The following is a 15,018-nucleotide window of genomic DNA, read 5'->3' as shown; positions in this document are numbered from 1 at the left end:
TGGTATGTGAATGATCCAAATTGTACTGGCAATGTCAATATGTATACTACAAGCCCAATTAGGTCAATGATATTAAATGGGTATATAAACTTTGGGCTCAACTTCGTTGGTACCTAGGCACCCAAAACCCTTGAAAATTAGAAAAATAACTAAAAAATTCCAAGTCTCAAGCAAATATGCCCTCATTGGATATTCCTCTCAATTTGAGAAGATCAAATCATCCATGTCACTCCAAATTTAGATATGGCCTATTAGGCACCGCTCCACCTTCATCCAACATTTGACATTGAAATTGAAGGAGATGGGCTAAAGTGGTGTAAATCAGAAGGCCATGGTTCGTCCTTGAAACTTACAATGGCGATGGAGCATTGGGCCATAAAAAGGGATGTGAGGGCTACCGTTTGGTACCAACCATTTGAGTTGAGATCCTCTAAAAACCAAGAGCCTAAGTCATTAGTTTTTGGTCAAATTAGAGAGTTATACTCAACCACTTTGGCTCAAATTAGTCCCTACACACTCAGACAACAATTAGAACCAAACTTGCCCAATAAAGGCCTTCAAGGGAGGAAGAGGAAGAGTTTTGGTAAAGACATTGAAGACAAACACGTGTTAAGCAGCAACGGCACGTGGGATCAGACTAAGCTCCCATGTAAACGTAAGAAATTTACACAACAATCCAACACAACCCAGAGGCTCCAAAACCCAAAACATGTAAACAAACCAACACAGCCACCTTACACTTCATCATGCACAAATATTTCAAATTAATTTTACATTTATCCATATAATTTCCTGGATTCTGTGCCCAAATCTTTCCCCTGTTCCACTTTCTCCCATTTTCTCACAAAAGAATCGATCCCTTATTCTCACAATTAAAGTATTGATTCTTATTCCTACACTTAACTTTCCCTCTTTCCCCTTTATATTTATCTTTAAACTTCTTTGCATCTTAATCCGAGCATGGCAGAAAGAGATGAAGCGCAAGAACAAAAGCAAGAACACGTCCAAAATCCGAAGGATTTGAAAGAAGAAAAGAAGGGAGCAAGCCCATACTACCCAAAAACCACTCGGCGCTCTGTTTGCGCATGCATATCCATCTTCCTCCTCATAATTGGCGTGGTGGCTCTCACTCTCTGGCTTGTGTACCGCCCCACTCACCCTCAATTCAAGGTTGTTGGAGCCGCAATATACGAGCTCAACATCTCATCTCTGCCACTTCTGTCCACAAGGATGCAATTTACAATCCTTACAAGGAACCCCAACAGGCGAGTTGGGATCTATTATGACAGACTCACTGCGTTCGTGTCGTATAGGAACCAGCAGATAACGCCGCAGGTGATGCTGCCTCCCCTGTTTCATGAAAAGCAGAGCACAGTGGCGATGTCGCCTGTACTAGGAGGTGGGGCGGTGGCAGTGCCGTTGGAGGTGGGAAATGGGTTGGTCACGGATGAAGCGATTGGAGTTGTGGGGTTGAGAGTTGTGTTGTTGGGGAAACTAAGATGGAAAGCTGGGCCAGTCAAGACTGGGCGTTATGCGGTAATTGTGAAATGTGACGTGTTGGTGGGTCTCAAAAGTGGGGTGGTGGGACAAGTTCCGTTGCTTGGTTTCCCCGCTTGCCAGGTTGATATTTAGGCGATGTGGCTATTACTCATAATGTATGTTTCTAAATGTTGTTTTATTACTTGGTTTGATTTAATAACATATATAGATGTGAGGAGCAGAATGGAACTCAAATTTGTGGCTCTTTCATTGTTGAATGTTAGGAAATGGGCCTTTTCACATGGGCTTCGTATGGAGAAATATAAAGGCCAATATACATATATATATATATATATATATATATATATATATAATTGTATATAATTGCGTGAGAAGATTTGGTTAATAGATGGTGTTGAGGTGTAATGGAAGGGGGGCATGGGTTGGTGGTGCAAGAATTGAGGTGGTTGTGGGTTACCATTTTGGTGTGAAGCATCCTTACATTTGCATGTTGGATGTAGGAGGGAGAGATAAAAGGAGGAGGGGAAAGGGTGAGGTGAGCAAGATGTTGGACAATCCCAACCACCGCAGATATGCTCCCACGCAGTCTAAGAGTACTTGAGTTGGGGTCTACCAATGTGTGCGTTGGACTCTTCTCTTTGCTTTCATTCTCCACTGTTTCTAACCATCTCTCTCACTCAAATATGGAAAAACCCAAACACCATTAGTTTAGGCTCCAAATCACAATTCTCTAAGGGGATTCTGTGACTTAGCAGAATTCTTTTCTTTTATCTATTGAAAGACACATGCNATTTTACATTTATCCATATAATTTCCTGGATTCTGTGCCCAAATCTTTCCCCTGTTCCACTTTCTCCCATTTTCTCACAAAAGAATCGATCCCTTATTCTCACAATTAAAGTATTGATTCTTATTCCTACACTTAACTTTCCCTCTTTCCCCTTTATATTTATCTTTAAACTTCTTTGCATCTTAATCCGAGCATGGCAGAAAGAGATGAAGCGCAAGAACAAAAGCAAGAACACGTCCAAAATCCGAAGGATTTGAAAGAAGAAAAGAAGGGAGCAAGCCCATACTACCCAAAAACCACTCGGCGCTCTGTTTGCGCATGCATATCCATCTTCCTCCTCATAATTGGCGTGGTGGCTCTCACTCTCTGGCTTGTGTACCGCCCCACTCACCCTCAATTCAAGGTTGTTGGAGCCGCAATATACGAGCTCAACATCTCATCTCTGCCACTTCTGTCCACAAGGATGCAATTTACAATCCTTACAAGGAACCCCAACAGGCGAGTTGGGATCTATTATGACAGACTCACTGCGTTCGTGTCGTATAGGAACCAGCAGATAACGCCGCAGGTGATGCTGCCTCCCCTGTTTCATGAAAAGCAGAGCACAGTGGCGATGTCGCCTGTACTAGGAGGTGGGGCGGTGGCAGTGCCGTTGGAGGTGGGAAATGGGTTGGTCACGGATGAAGCGATTGGAGTTGTGGGGTTGAGAGTTGTGTTGTTGGGGAAACTAAGATGGAAAGCTGGGCCAGTCAAGACTGGGCGTTATGCGGTAATTGTGAAATGTGACGTGTTGGTGGGTCTCAAAAGTGGGGTGGTGGGACAAGTTCCGTTGCTTGGTTTCCCCGCTTGCCAGGTTGATATTTAGGCGATGTGGCTATTACTCATAATGTATGTTTCTAAATGTTGTTTTATTACTTGGTTTGATTTAATAACATATATAGATGTGAGGAGCAGAATGGAACTCAAATTTGTGGCTCTTTCATTGTTGAATGTTAGGAAATGGGCCTTTTCACATGGGCTTCGTATGGAGAAATATAAAGGCCAATATACATATATATATATATATATATATATATATATATATAATTGTATATAATTGCGTGAGAAGATTTGGTTAATAGATGGTGTTGAGGTGTAATGGAAGGGGGGCATGGGTTGGTGGTGCAAGAATTGAGGTGGTTGTGGGTTACCATTTTGGTGTGAAGCATCCTTACATTTGCATGTTGGATGTAGGAGGGAGAGATAAAAGGAGGAGGGGAAAGGGTGAGGTGAGCAAGATGTTGGACAATCCCAACCACCGCAGATATGCTCCCACGCAGTCTAAGAGTACTTGAGTTGGGGTCTACCAATGTGTGCGTTGGACTCTTCTCTTTGCTTTCATTCTCCACTGTTTCTAACCATCTCTCTCACTCAAATATGGAAAAACCCAAACACCATTAGTTTAGGCTCCAAATCACAATTCTCTAAGGGGATTCTGTGACTTAGCAGAATTCTTTTCTTTTATCTATTGAAAGACACATGCCTTCGAGGAGCGGGGAGTTGGCCTTCACTCTAAAAGAGAGGTCACTCACTTCATTTTTTGCATCTCACTTGAACGGTTCGAATATAGTCGGAGAATAAACTTTCTCGCAACTTAAGGCCAGCTTGAGTCTCATACCCTCGACTCTTTCTTCTAGTTCCAACTCTAACAAGCGTTTATTAATATGACTTATTTTTAACTAGTTTAAAATTAGTGTTTAAGATTAGTATGACTTATTTTTAACCACTTTAAAATTTTGGAGTAAGTTTAAATTTTTTATGCATGTTTAACTAGTTTAAACTATTTTATGCAACTGAGAATTCTTAGTTCTAATTTATAATTGTTGGACTCATCTGCATAATTAAATTTCAGAGAGCAACCTTAAGTTAGCATAAGGAGTTAATGTGGTTCAACCTAGGCCAACCAAGTAAGTGGTTTTACTATCGACATGACTAGAAATTGATGTTGTACAATTACACGTGCTCCATGGTTCTGAACGTGTCATATGCTTGATATGTGTAAAATGGTTATGAAATGATATAACTATGATATGTTATGTAAATGTTATGACACGTATTATGATGTGATGCGTTTGACGATATATTTGAGATATGATATGTGAATGATATGATATATGTTATGAAACAATGTGTTTGACAATATATTTGAGATATCATACGTGAATGATATGATATATGTTATGATATGATACGTTTGACGATACGACACATGCATATTGTGATATGCTTTATGATGATACGTGCATGGTATGACATGATATGTTGGAAGACACAATATACTTGTGATATGACACATTGACATGATAAGATGTATGATATGAATGACAAGCAATAAGATGTTTCGAAATGATGCACAATCCCGATTTACGTATGGAAAGCTGTGATAAAAATGACATGATACGAAGGAAAAATGGAAGGGGTTGTCTTACATGATAATGAATAAAAATGTTGGGACCACATGCATCATTGTGTGTTCATGCATCGGGGAATGCCCCTCTTTTATGTTGGTACAAACGCGTATACTACGAGGTAGAAAAAATATCATTATGTTTATCGTAATATTGCGACGGTCGCTATACCTAACGGGTGTCCGACATCAAAAGTTCCAGAGAATACTCGCTCGACCATAAAAGGGGCCTAGAAAGTGTGCGAACTAACTCTTGGGTCCATACTCAAACGCATGGAGAACAATAAATATATATCCAATTAACTTTTAGGATAGCTGCCTAAGAAAATATAAACTGATATGATAGGTCCCACTCATAATTGTATGTGCTTGCATCTTAGCTTTGCACGTAGAGAGTGTCACAAACAATTGTTTCTTCAAAAGCCTCATAAACACCGTGTTCCCCAAAAAGAACACAAAAGATTCCGTAGAGAGTGTCACGATCATCCCCATTGCCACGCCAATCATTTTCGAGATATCCTTCTAGCACTAAATTTTCAGTTTTAGGGTAGAATATAACTCAACAAATTCCGTCTCTTGCAAGATTCTCTTCACCACTTTTAAGTGCATATAGATCGACTCTTCTATCAATTTACTCACAACTCCAACATTGTAAGAAATATAAGGCCTCGTGCACGTGAGATAATAAAGACTCTCCACTAGATTTCATTACTTGTTAGCTACCGAGTTACAATCTGTCATTCTATTCCTCTTCAGAATTTCCTTTGCATATACTTCTTGTGACACGAAAATCTCATCCTTTTCTTGTCTTACCTGATATGAACCAAGAGACATCAATCATACAATATACTTCAATGAAGATGTGAAGAAAAGGTTGTCAAAATTATCAAAAGATGATCCAATTCATGCTACATTGAAGAAGAATGAAGTTTGATTGTTGTAAATTTTGGGTGGGTTACAATTTAGAGTAATTTAGAGTTATTGTATTTTAAGACTTTTTATTTAATTTCGGTTACATTTACATAATGGCTAATTATGGCCATGAAGTATGAATGTTACAACTCTTGGAATACCTTTAATAGTTTCATTTTTGAGGTTATATGAAGCCTTATATGTTGTATTTGTAAGCAGACTTGGAAAATATAGAAAGAAGCATTTGTGCTTTTCTTTAGCCAATGACTAAGTTTCTTTGCAATTGTATGTAGTTTAGGTTGCATGTAGAATCATTCAAGCTCGACATGATCGATCTTGCTTGTGGAGTGATTCGAATCTCAAACAATGTTCTTGCCTTGAGATATTCGATCAACAAGGTAATCCGAATCTTATTCTCCTTGTAGTGATTCCTTATCTTATCATTACCTCTAGACCAAAGAAGTATTCATTAGCACAAATATGACACCTCGAACTCTCGAGTCATCACTCTTTTGAATTCTTCTATCATTTCTTCATTATTCCTTAAAAAAAATGATGTCATCAACATAAGGAGCAAAAAAAAAAAAAGAGCATATTACCTCTCTTCTTTCTTACGTAGATTGCATGCTCATATGGCCATTGAATAAATATGTTCTTAAAGTAACATCGATGCATGTATTCCAAGCTCGAGGTACTTGTTTTAATCAATAAAGTGTCAAAATTATTGGTTAGTGCGCAAAATTTTCCCACAACCTACGACTTCTTAAGAGTTTTACCATTGCTCTTGAGTTGATTCGCCATGATTTGTACATGTGTGTTGTAGTTGGATATGACTTCTAACTCCTTCATCTTCATCGTCTCCAATTCATCGATAGTGTTTGGAGTTGTACTTGCTTTACTCAATCCCCTTCATGAATTTTGCCAACGTGTCTCATGCTACTATCTTCTCAAAATTTGACTCATCAACCGCTTGGAATAATAAGTAGAATGTATGTCTTAAATTTTCACAAATTCAGTACTACCGTTCTCAACCACGTCCCATACATCATGCGCTCTAAGCAAGGCTTGCATTTGAATGCTCTAATCATTGTAATACAATTTCACCTGATGTGGCCGTATACCATCAAACCACATCTTCTTAAAACTTGCTAATAGGTAATTCTTACACAGGCTTTTTGAAACATCATTCATGTCATATATATATACCAAATATTAAATAACGAATCTACTAAATACATGTATTATCATTATGGTTACACATAAATAATCTAATACAGGTATCTTTCAAATGGATCTAACTCCAAGATGTATCTAGTGAATTCTTAGATTTGGTCTTTTAAAAATTTGTTCATGTACAACTATACAATTACTGATGAACTAGGTTTATTTATTGGCAGTTACAACTTTGTGAAAGTGAGTTTAGTTCAATAATAATTGATAGAGCGTCAAATCCTAACCTCAGATGTTCTTTGATTCTCTACCGGACACTCACAAAATTGTCTTTAAATGCCTTGGAATGTCGAATATGTAGGTCTGAAATCTAGGACTTGAGTTGGAATTGTTGGAGACAATGTGGGCTAAACCATAGAATGGAGAAAAAACTTCCTTAATTGAGTGTTAGCTTAATTGGAGCTTGATGGTTAAGAATGAATGGATAACATATCTATGTGAATGACCTAGATATAATATCAATATAACCCGAAAAAATACGCATAAACTTGATGAACACGACTAAAGAAATCGTCGATGTTTATGGAATGTTAAGTTATATTAGACTTGACGAAACCCTTTTAAGAAACTTCTAGAAAAGTTACGTGGCAAATAAAGGCCAAAATACATATTTATAAAGTGGATAATTAGAGTGATGCATAGAATATCATAAACAGAGATGAAAAAGACATAAAAGAGAGAGAGGGATTAGAATAAATTAGTTGAAAGGCGTGATTAGTAGCAGTGTTAAGGATGGAGGGTATGGATGAGTAGTACACGTAAAGGAGATGGAGATGAGTTGCATGTGGCAATGAGAGGAGGAGGGGAGTGTGTGGTTGAAGCGTAAAGTGGCGACGACAATGGAAAACGGCCCCTTCAAAAGGTTGGCTTTGTTAGAATTAGACACACATGAGACAAGCGCCCACTGCACTGCACTGCCCTTTTACACACGGAACTATGCAGAAGTGCCCTTTTCAATGTCCTTCCATCGCTAATTTAACAAATTATGGGTAACCAAATACAAAGTTAATGAGTAAATCATGTGGGGTGGCAAGGAAGACAAAAATTGTGTCCCGACACATTTAATGCACAATGAAGAGCATTGGCAGTCGGCATAGCCTCCTTCCAAATATTCATATCAATTATTATAAACTGCCGTTTCCCACCTTTGTTCCGCCAATGTAATGCTTCTCTTATGGATAACACAAATATGAATGTGTGACCTCTATTTTACGCAACTCTATCCTCCCTCCTCCTCCTTTCCAATATCTTTTCTACTCTCATTTTATCTCTTCTTACATCAATTTCTACTATTTTTTTTTTTTTTTATTTCACACTCGATCTAGATGAAAAACATAAAGAACAGAAGAGAGAACGTACAAGAAAAAATATACTTCAAATTTTTTTTTAATTCTTAAATAAACTTAACGCATAAGTAAACATCAAGTTTCACAACCTAAGAATTCTCTTACTTCAAGACTGATCCAATTAATATGAAAATTATTCTCAAATTGTTAATACTATTTTCTAACGTCAACCCATTTTGTTAACATGTTTATTGGATGTCTCTTTTATCTTTCTGAAACACATACCACCTTGTCCCACTTACTTGCAAGTAAAATGAAATTGTTTTCTGATGTGTTTTGTCTTTGAATAATAGATCGGGTTCTTCACCAATTTAAGATACTTATCTTGTTTAGATTCTCACTTGGTTGATTAGGTGCCACTTCTATTTGTTTGTGAGGGTTACAACCTACTTTTTTCATGATATGGTTGCAATACTTTTTCCACTTAAACTAGTCATTGTTCTTAATGACTTATCATGAGGAGCAATCGTATGGTGGATTGTGACATTCTCTCTCACTTAATTTTGATATCAAATAATGATTTGAAAGTTAAACTAGTTGCTAACTAACTCGTTAGAAATAAATTGCTCTAGAATGAATACAAAAATTGAGCACTACTTATGGGCTATTCCACTGACAGACATTCTCACGGTCTTCCGAGACACAACATAAGCACGACAAACAACAACCAGCTCATCTCGGACTCATTCTAGGACTCACTAGATAAACCATGACAAAATTAGTATAAGCATATTCTTACCTGAACTAAGAGGAGTGCGTCCCAAACGTGGCTATCTTGGTCTCAACGCATGTACGCACAAATTGGTACATCCCTCGAATGTGGCTCGCAAGCCCAATCACAACATTTCTTCGTCATGGTCATATCTCTTTACTGAAGCAAAGTTTAGAAATTTTTAACACATTCCTTTCGCTGGTTAGCACTCCACTTTAGCCAATTTTTTACTTAGCCACCTTCATGTGGCAATTGCGGCAATAATGCTTCTTTCGTCTTAACTTAACTTCATTCTTCTATCCTTTTTTACATTTAATTTGGAGCTTCTTCTTGAGCAAATATTGGTCTTAACCCACCTTAGGCACAAGGAGATGACTCAAGGAATACTCGTGTGCTCACTATTTGGAGAACTTCCATGGGCTTTGCGCCTTGGCTCTCTTGTGCTCACTCGTCTTAGAGTCTTTCAATTTCTTGCATTGATGGATAAGGCTCCTCCCAACTCAAGGAGTGTAGCTTCAACCCCAAAACAATTCTGATTCTGACTCACAACTGTTCTACTCAATTTGGCACTCATGACACACTTGTGAATTTTTTAATTAACCTTGGGGTTGATTATCTTATTTGATAGTTTTTTATACATATTTGACAGCTCCTTCAATAGACTTGATGTTTTCTTTTCTTTGACGATGTTGAACACCACATTCTTGGATGGCGCCAAATAGATTTAACACTAGATCCTACTGATTTTTTAGCTTCCACTACGTTTCTTGACAGCGTCAACCTGATCAACCCTTAACCTACTGATCCTTGAACTTCCAGTACGTTCCTAGACAACATCAACTAGATCAACCCTAGAGCCTATCGATCCTTGAGCTTCGACTTGGTCATGAAATCCAACTTCACCTCAGACAAGGATTCATGAAGATATTTTTTTGGTACACATAATCTTCAATCTACATCTTCTAGAATTCGTTATCAAATACATCAAACTTCTTGATCCCTATCTTTGAACTTTCCATCTTCACATATTGTGGTGAATTTCTCCTAGCTCTGATACCAGTTGTTAGGATCATACAACTCACATGCTCAAAGAAAAACAAAAGAGAGAAGATGCAAGTAGAAATATACCGTGATAACACCAGAATGGAAAACTCCATGATAGCTAGGGGTTTATATATTAATGACTTCAGATAGTTACAAATAAGATAATCTATTTTAAAAACTATATAAGAGAATACATCAGATTCTATTTTAGAAACTAAATAGAAGCATAGATAAAATTTCATTTAGGAAGTACATAGAAGAATATAGATATGTTATACTTTCTCAAGTTGATGTTTTATTCTTGCCGGATCTCATGTATATGTGATTTATATAGGCATGAAAAATGATAATTGATACCCGTATAAATGTGTGATTTACATTTAGCATATAAATATTTACGTTTAACATTTAGTGTAGGATCAATGCATACAAAATTGATACCACTTATATACGATAAGTGGTACATACTCAAAGTGGCTTTGGAATGAATGTGTAAAAACTCGAAAAAAAAAATAAAATCATTTAAATAAGAACCCCCTTCTCATCCACACACACATGGCATGCAACTTGAGGATTTGCAGCTGTCTAGTATCATATAAAAATAACGTTTGAAGAGGAAAACGAAACCAAAACACCAAATTTAGAAAGTTTGATATGTTGACCAATAGACGAAACTAAGCTGGAGGAGACTTAATTGCTTTGTAGGATTTCTATAAGATAAAACCTCGTGGCTTTTTGGGCGTGTTATTGCACTTAACTTGATTTGTAGGTACTTCAAATGTACGCTTTAAACCTAGGATGGTTATAAGGTTAGTTCTCAGGTAAGAGACCTTCCTATTAAAACTCAAATTATTTTGTTTTTAAATATAGTTGGATATGTATCTTGTTATATGGTTGTATGGTTGTATGTCGTTTACTATTATGCTTCGTTGGTTATAAAAAATGAATGTTTTGGGTCACCTATGTGCATGTTTATGATTTATGAATGCAAGTTTTTATAAACGCAAGAAGTATGATAAAGGTTACACATTATGTGTATTAGGCAGCTAACTACTCATGGTAAGAATATCTTTGGGCTCATAAAAAACTAATAGTAAATATATTTTCGACTTCTTTTTTTAGTTTAATGATATTTTAAAAAATAAATTAAAAAGAGTTTTAAAATATTATTAAAACAATTGCATTCTTTTAAGACAAAGTACTTTAGGAGTATTTTTATTAATTTAGTCTAATAATTTTTTAAAAAATATTTTATGATCTATAATATATGAATGTTTATATACGTTTAATTTTACTAAAAATAAAATGAGTTTAGCATCTGAAACAAAGTAAATGAGTTTATAACATGAAATTTGAATGCAAATTCTATTTTCTAAATCATAAAATTAAAAATTAGTTTTCTAAAAGTTGATAGGATTTGTGTTAAGAATGAAAAAGAAAATAGAATTGTGAAGGTAGTGAATACAAGGTAGTACAAATGAGGAAAATATAAAATAATTAAATACGGAGAATAAAATAAATATACTCTAAATAAAAGAAAAAATATTAAAATATAATATCTCGGAAGAAAACAAAAATTTGGAAATTGAATCTGAAATTAAAGAGAAGAAAAAAAGCATACTTAGCTATCAACAAGATATTTAGTTCCACAATTGTATTATCCATAAAAAATAAATAAATATATAATAAATATATAAAAGGAAATCCAAATTTGAGGAAGGTGGTAGAGATGTGAATGACGCATCAGCAGGCGAGCCGCACAGTCCATTTAAATATAGCATACGAGGAGGGACTTGTTTTTTTATTTATTTATTTATTTATTAATTTACTAAATTTTTTAATTTTTTTTTAAAAATACTTATAAATTAAAACAAAATTAAAATTGGATGGAACCTAAAGTACATTTTTAAAAAATACCAATTAATTTTTAAAAATTATGAAAAAAAAATTAAAAAGTTTAAAAGATATATATGAAATGCATTATTTAACCTTTTTTTTTTTTACATAAAAATATAAAAATTAGGTGTATTTATAAGTTTTGAGATGTAATTGGGGTTTGAAGTGAGGCGTGAAGAATTTGTCGTCTCTCTTTTGGCTTGTGAAGCAGAGAGGGAAGCAGAGAGGGAAGCAGAGAGGGAAGCAGAGAGGGAGAGAGGGAGAGAGAGACGTAGAGAGAGTCCCCACAACTGTGTCTCCGCTGCTCGACAAAACTGTCACCGCCAACACTTCATCTTCCTCTTCTCCCTCCGCCCCTCCTTCCCAACCCCTCAACACCGCTCATCTTCAAGCTTTCAATCAACCTCTCTCTGTTCTCTTCTTATTCTCTCTTCTCTTCCCTTTGCATTTAATATTATTCCATAAACACCATCAACTGCTCCAGAAATGAAGGAATATGTTCTGATATGGGGTCTCCTTCTGCTCTTTCGGGTTCTCATTTAATGATTGTGGAATGTATGTTCCTTTCCTTTCCCTACGGACTACACTCCTAGATTACCATCCTCTGCTCTCCTCTGCTCTGCTCTGTTCTTCTCTTCAAATATGGAAAGGCTCCAAGGACCCATTAATCCTTCTGTATGATTAGTGCCTTTTTCTATTTATTTCAACTTCCTCTGCTTTTAATTCTTCTTCTTCTTCTTCTTCTTCTCTTGCATTCAATGCTTATAAAAATCCCTACTTCCTCCCCAACCCATTGCTCTGAACATGCTTCTTTTCTTGTGTTTCTCTTCGTTTCAGTTTTATGGTGCCTGTTCTGACATGGGTTGCTCCAGACAAGAACTCTCGAGCTTGGAATTTGATGAATTTGACGAAGCGTATCTGTTTACGTCCAGTTTGGATGAGAAAATGCCGTTTCTTCACATGCTGCAATGTGTGGAGGAGCCATTCAAGGAGCCTAGCTTTCAGAACTTGCTGAAGCTGCAGCAGCACTTAAGCAATGACAAACCGTGGCAACAGGAAGTTAACTCGGCTTCGTGTAGAGTGAGTCCAGAGTGCAACCAAAATGGAGGGTTATGCAGGACCCAAATGGAAAATGCTCCTCTACCCACTAAGGAAAGAAGGAAACGGAAGAGATTGAGACCAGCTAAGAACAAGGAAGAAGTGGAGAGCCAGAGAATGACCCATATCGCCGTGGAGCGCAACCGGCGACGCCAAATGAACGACCATCTCAACGTTATCAAGTCCCTCATACCCACCTCCTACATACAAAGGGTACTAATCTCTATACTAAAAGATCGATTTTTTGATATCGACGTTAATTCTCTTGTGTTGTGTTGGTTTTTGTGCACATGAAGGGTGATCAGGCGTCTATAATTGGGGGCGCAATAGACTTCGTGAAGGAATTGGAGCAGCTACTTGAATGCTTGGAAGCGCAGAGGAAAGAAAGAAAAGGAGAAGGAGATGAAGAAGGGTCACCCACATCCTCCTCGGCCACGGGAATGGCCTCAAATGGGAGAATAGGAGAAGGGGTTTACGCAGAGGTGAAGTCAGAGGTGGGTGAGATAGAGGTGACCATGATTCAAGCCCATGTGAACTTGAAGATAAAATGTCCCAAAAGGCAAGGCCAATTGCTGAAAGCCATTGTTGCATTGGAAGATCTTAGGCTCAGTGTTTTGCATCTCAACATTAGTACTTCACAAGCCACTGCCACCGTGCTTTACTCCTTCAATCTAAAGGTATTCTTTTGTTCTTTTTTTCTTGTTCTGAAGTCAACCTCAAGCAGATTGACTTTGGGGATGGTGTTTTCCTTAACAAAGAGGGGTCTTTTTTCAGATAGAAGATGAATGTAAGCTGGGATCAGCGGTGCAGATTGCAGGAGCAGTTCATGAAATATTAAGTTTCATAAGCGATGGCAGTCAAGTCAATGAGGTGAAGGGAAATTTCAGGCAGTACAGTGGCAGTGGCTGACTATGGAAGGCTCTTGCTTTGCCTTGCCTTGCCTTGCCTTGCCTTGCCTTCCCAAAAGGAAAACAAAGAAGAGCAAATAAGGATGAGAGTGTGGGTGTGTGTGGGCTGTGGGAACCTCGATTAGTGTTGTTTGGTGTACCGCAGATGGGTTGGTCAGAGTGGCAGGGAAGATGATGTTTACAGGTTTAAAAAAAAAAGTGGCTCCTCATTTACGCAAATCCACAAATGTTCAACAAAATAATTTCAATGTTAATACAATTTTCTTCTTCTTCTTCTTCTTGTTTTGTTTATTGGGACTTCCACACACATGTATGATGCCAAATTCTTAAGTCTAGCTCACGTTGTATTACCTTATTATTTTCACAGACATAAAATAGTAGCAACTAATGGTTAATTTTGTGTACCCAAAACTGTATGAGAGAGAGAAAAAAAGCAAAGGTAATTGGAACGTTGAAAAGTGTGGTAAGAATAGAAAGATGGTGGCTACTCTACTCTGTTTTCGAAGCCTGTCACTAAAAAAATTGTGCATTTGTTTAGGCAGCTGACTTGTCTATTTGACCACGTACCTCGTTGGGGGTGAGCGGGACACTGTCTGCACTGCAACATTTATTATTATTTTCTTTTTATTTTCTTGTCAAACATACCACCAAAACCTCAACTTTAAATTCATTACACTTTCAATCTCCTCTCTATGGATTATTAATAACTTCCAACCTTACCTTACTTCACAATTCACATCTTCATCTTCTTTGTAGCCCCTACACAGAAATCCCAGCACTGTTCGGAGTCTATCGTGTTAACAAGTGGGGCATTCATAATTTCTCGTTCTTCAAAATGTTGGCCTCTTCAAGTCTTGTTGCAAATTCACTTTTTCTGACCCCAACCCGTGATTAAAACATCTTTTGGACCTAATTCAATTATTTGAATTATAAATTTTTTGGATTGAATTATTTCATATCTATTCAAAAGATAAAATATTAGTATAATCATTTAAACAATAATGAAATGGTATATATGTGTGTTCTCTAACAAATTTTTATTTTCTATTCGAAATCTTTTCTTTGATTCTGTTCAACTTAATTTAGTTTTACGAAAATCCATGTCATATATTTGAACCTAACCCAACCTAAATAAG

General features: G+C 36.9%; 3 protein-coding genes across 3 annotated transcripts; all 3 read left to right on the top strand.

Moving 5' to 3' along the window:
• The first annotated feature begins 675 nt into the window (after positions 1-675).
• LOC111800242 (NDR1/HIN1-like protein 12) lies at positions 676-1,781 on the top strand. The gene has a single exon (XM_023683843.1). It carries the CDS (start codon positions 961-963, stop codon positions 1,630-1,632), a length of 672 nt encoding a protein of 223 aa, XP_023539611.1. The 5' UTR covers positions 676-960; the 3' UTR covers positions 1,633-1,781.
• Positions 1,782-2,298: 517 nt separating this feature from the next.
• On the top strand, positions 2,299-3,304 carry LOC111800243 (NDR1/HIN1-like protein 12). The gene has a single exon (XM_023683845.1). The coding sequence runs from the start codon at positions 2,484-2,486 to the stop codon at positions 3,153-3,155; it is 672 nt and encodes a 223-aa protein (XP_023539613.1). The 5' UTR covers positions 2,299-2,483; the 3' UTR covers positions 3,156-3,304.
• Positions 3,305-12,053: 8,749 nt separating this feature from the next.
• Positions 12,054-14,284, top strand: LOC111800235 (transcription factor bHLH57-like). The gene is given in 5 exon segments (XM_023683836.1): positions 12,054-12,551; positions 12,714-13,187; positions 13,271-13,651; positions 13,749-13,842; positions 13,845-14,284. Coding segments are annotated over 5 exon segments (1,101 nt in total). The 5' UTR covers positions 12,054-12,518; the 3' UTR covers positions 13,964-14,284.
• The last annotated feature ends 734 nt before the right edge of the window (positions 14,285-15,018 follow it).

The sequence above is a fragment of the Cucurbita pepo genome, chromosome LG08 (genome assembly GCF_002806865.2).
Source record: "Cucurbita pepo subsp. pepo cultivar mu-cu-16 chromosome LG08, ASM280686v2, whole genome shotgun sequence".
In the NCBI taxonomy this organism is placed as follows: Eukaryota; Viridiplantae; Streptophyta; class Magnoliopsida; order Cucurbitales; family Cucurbitaceae; genus Cucurbita; species Cucurbita pepo.
This window is presented reverse-complemented; position numbering and strand designations above follow the sequence as displayed.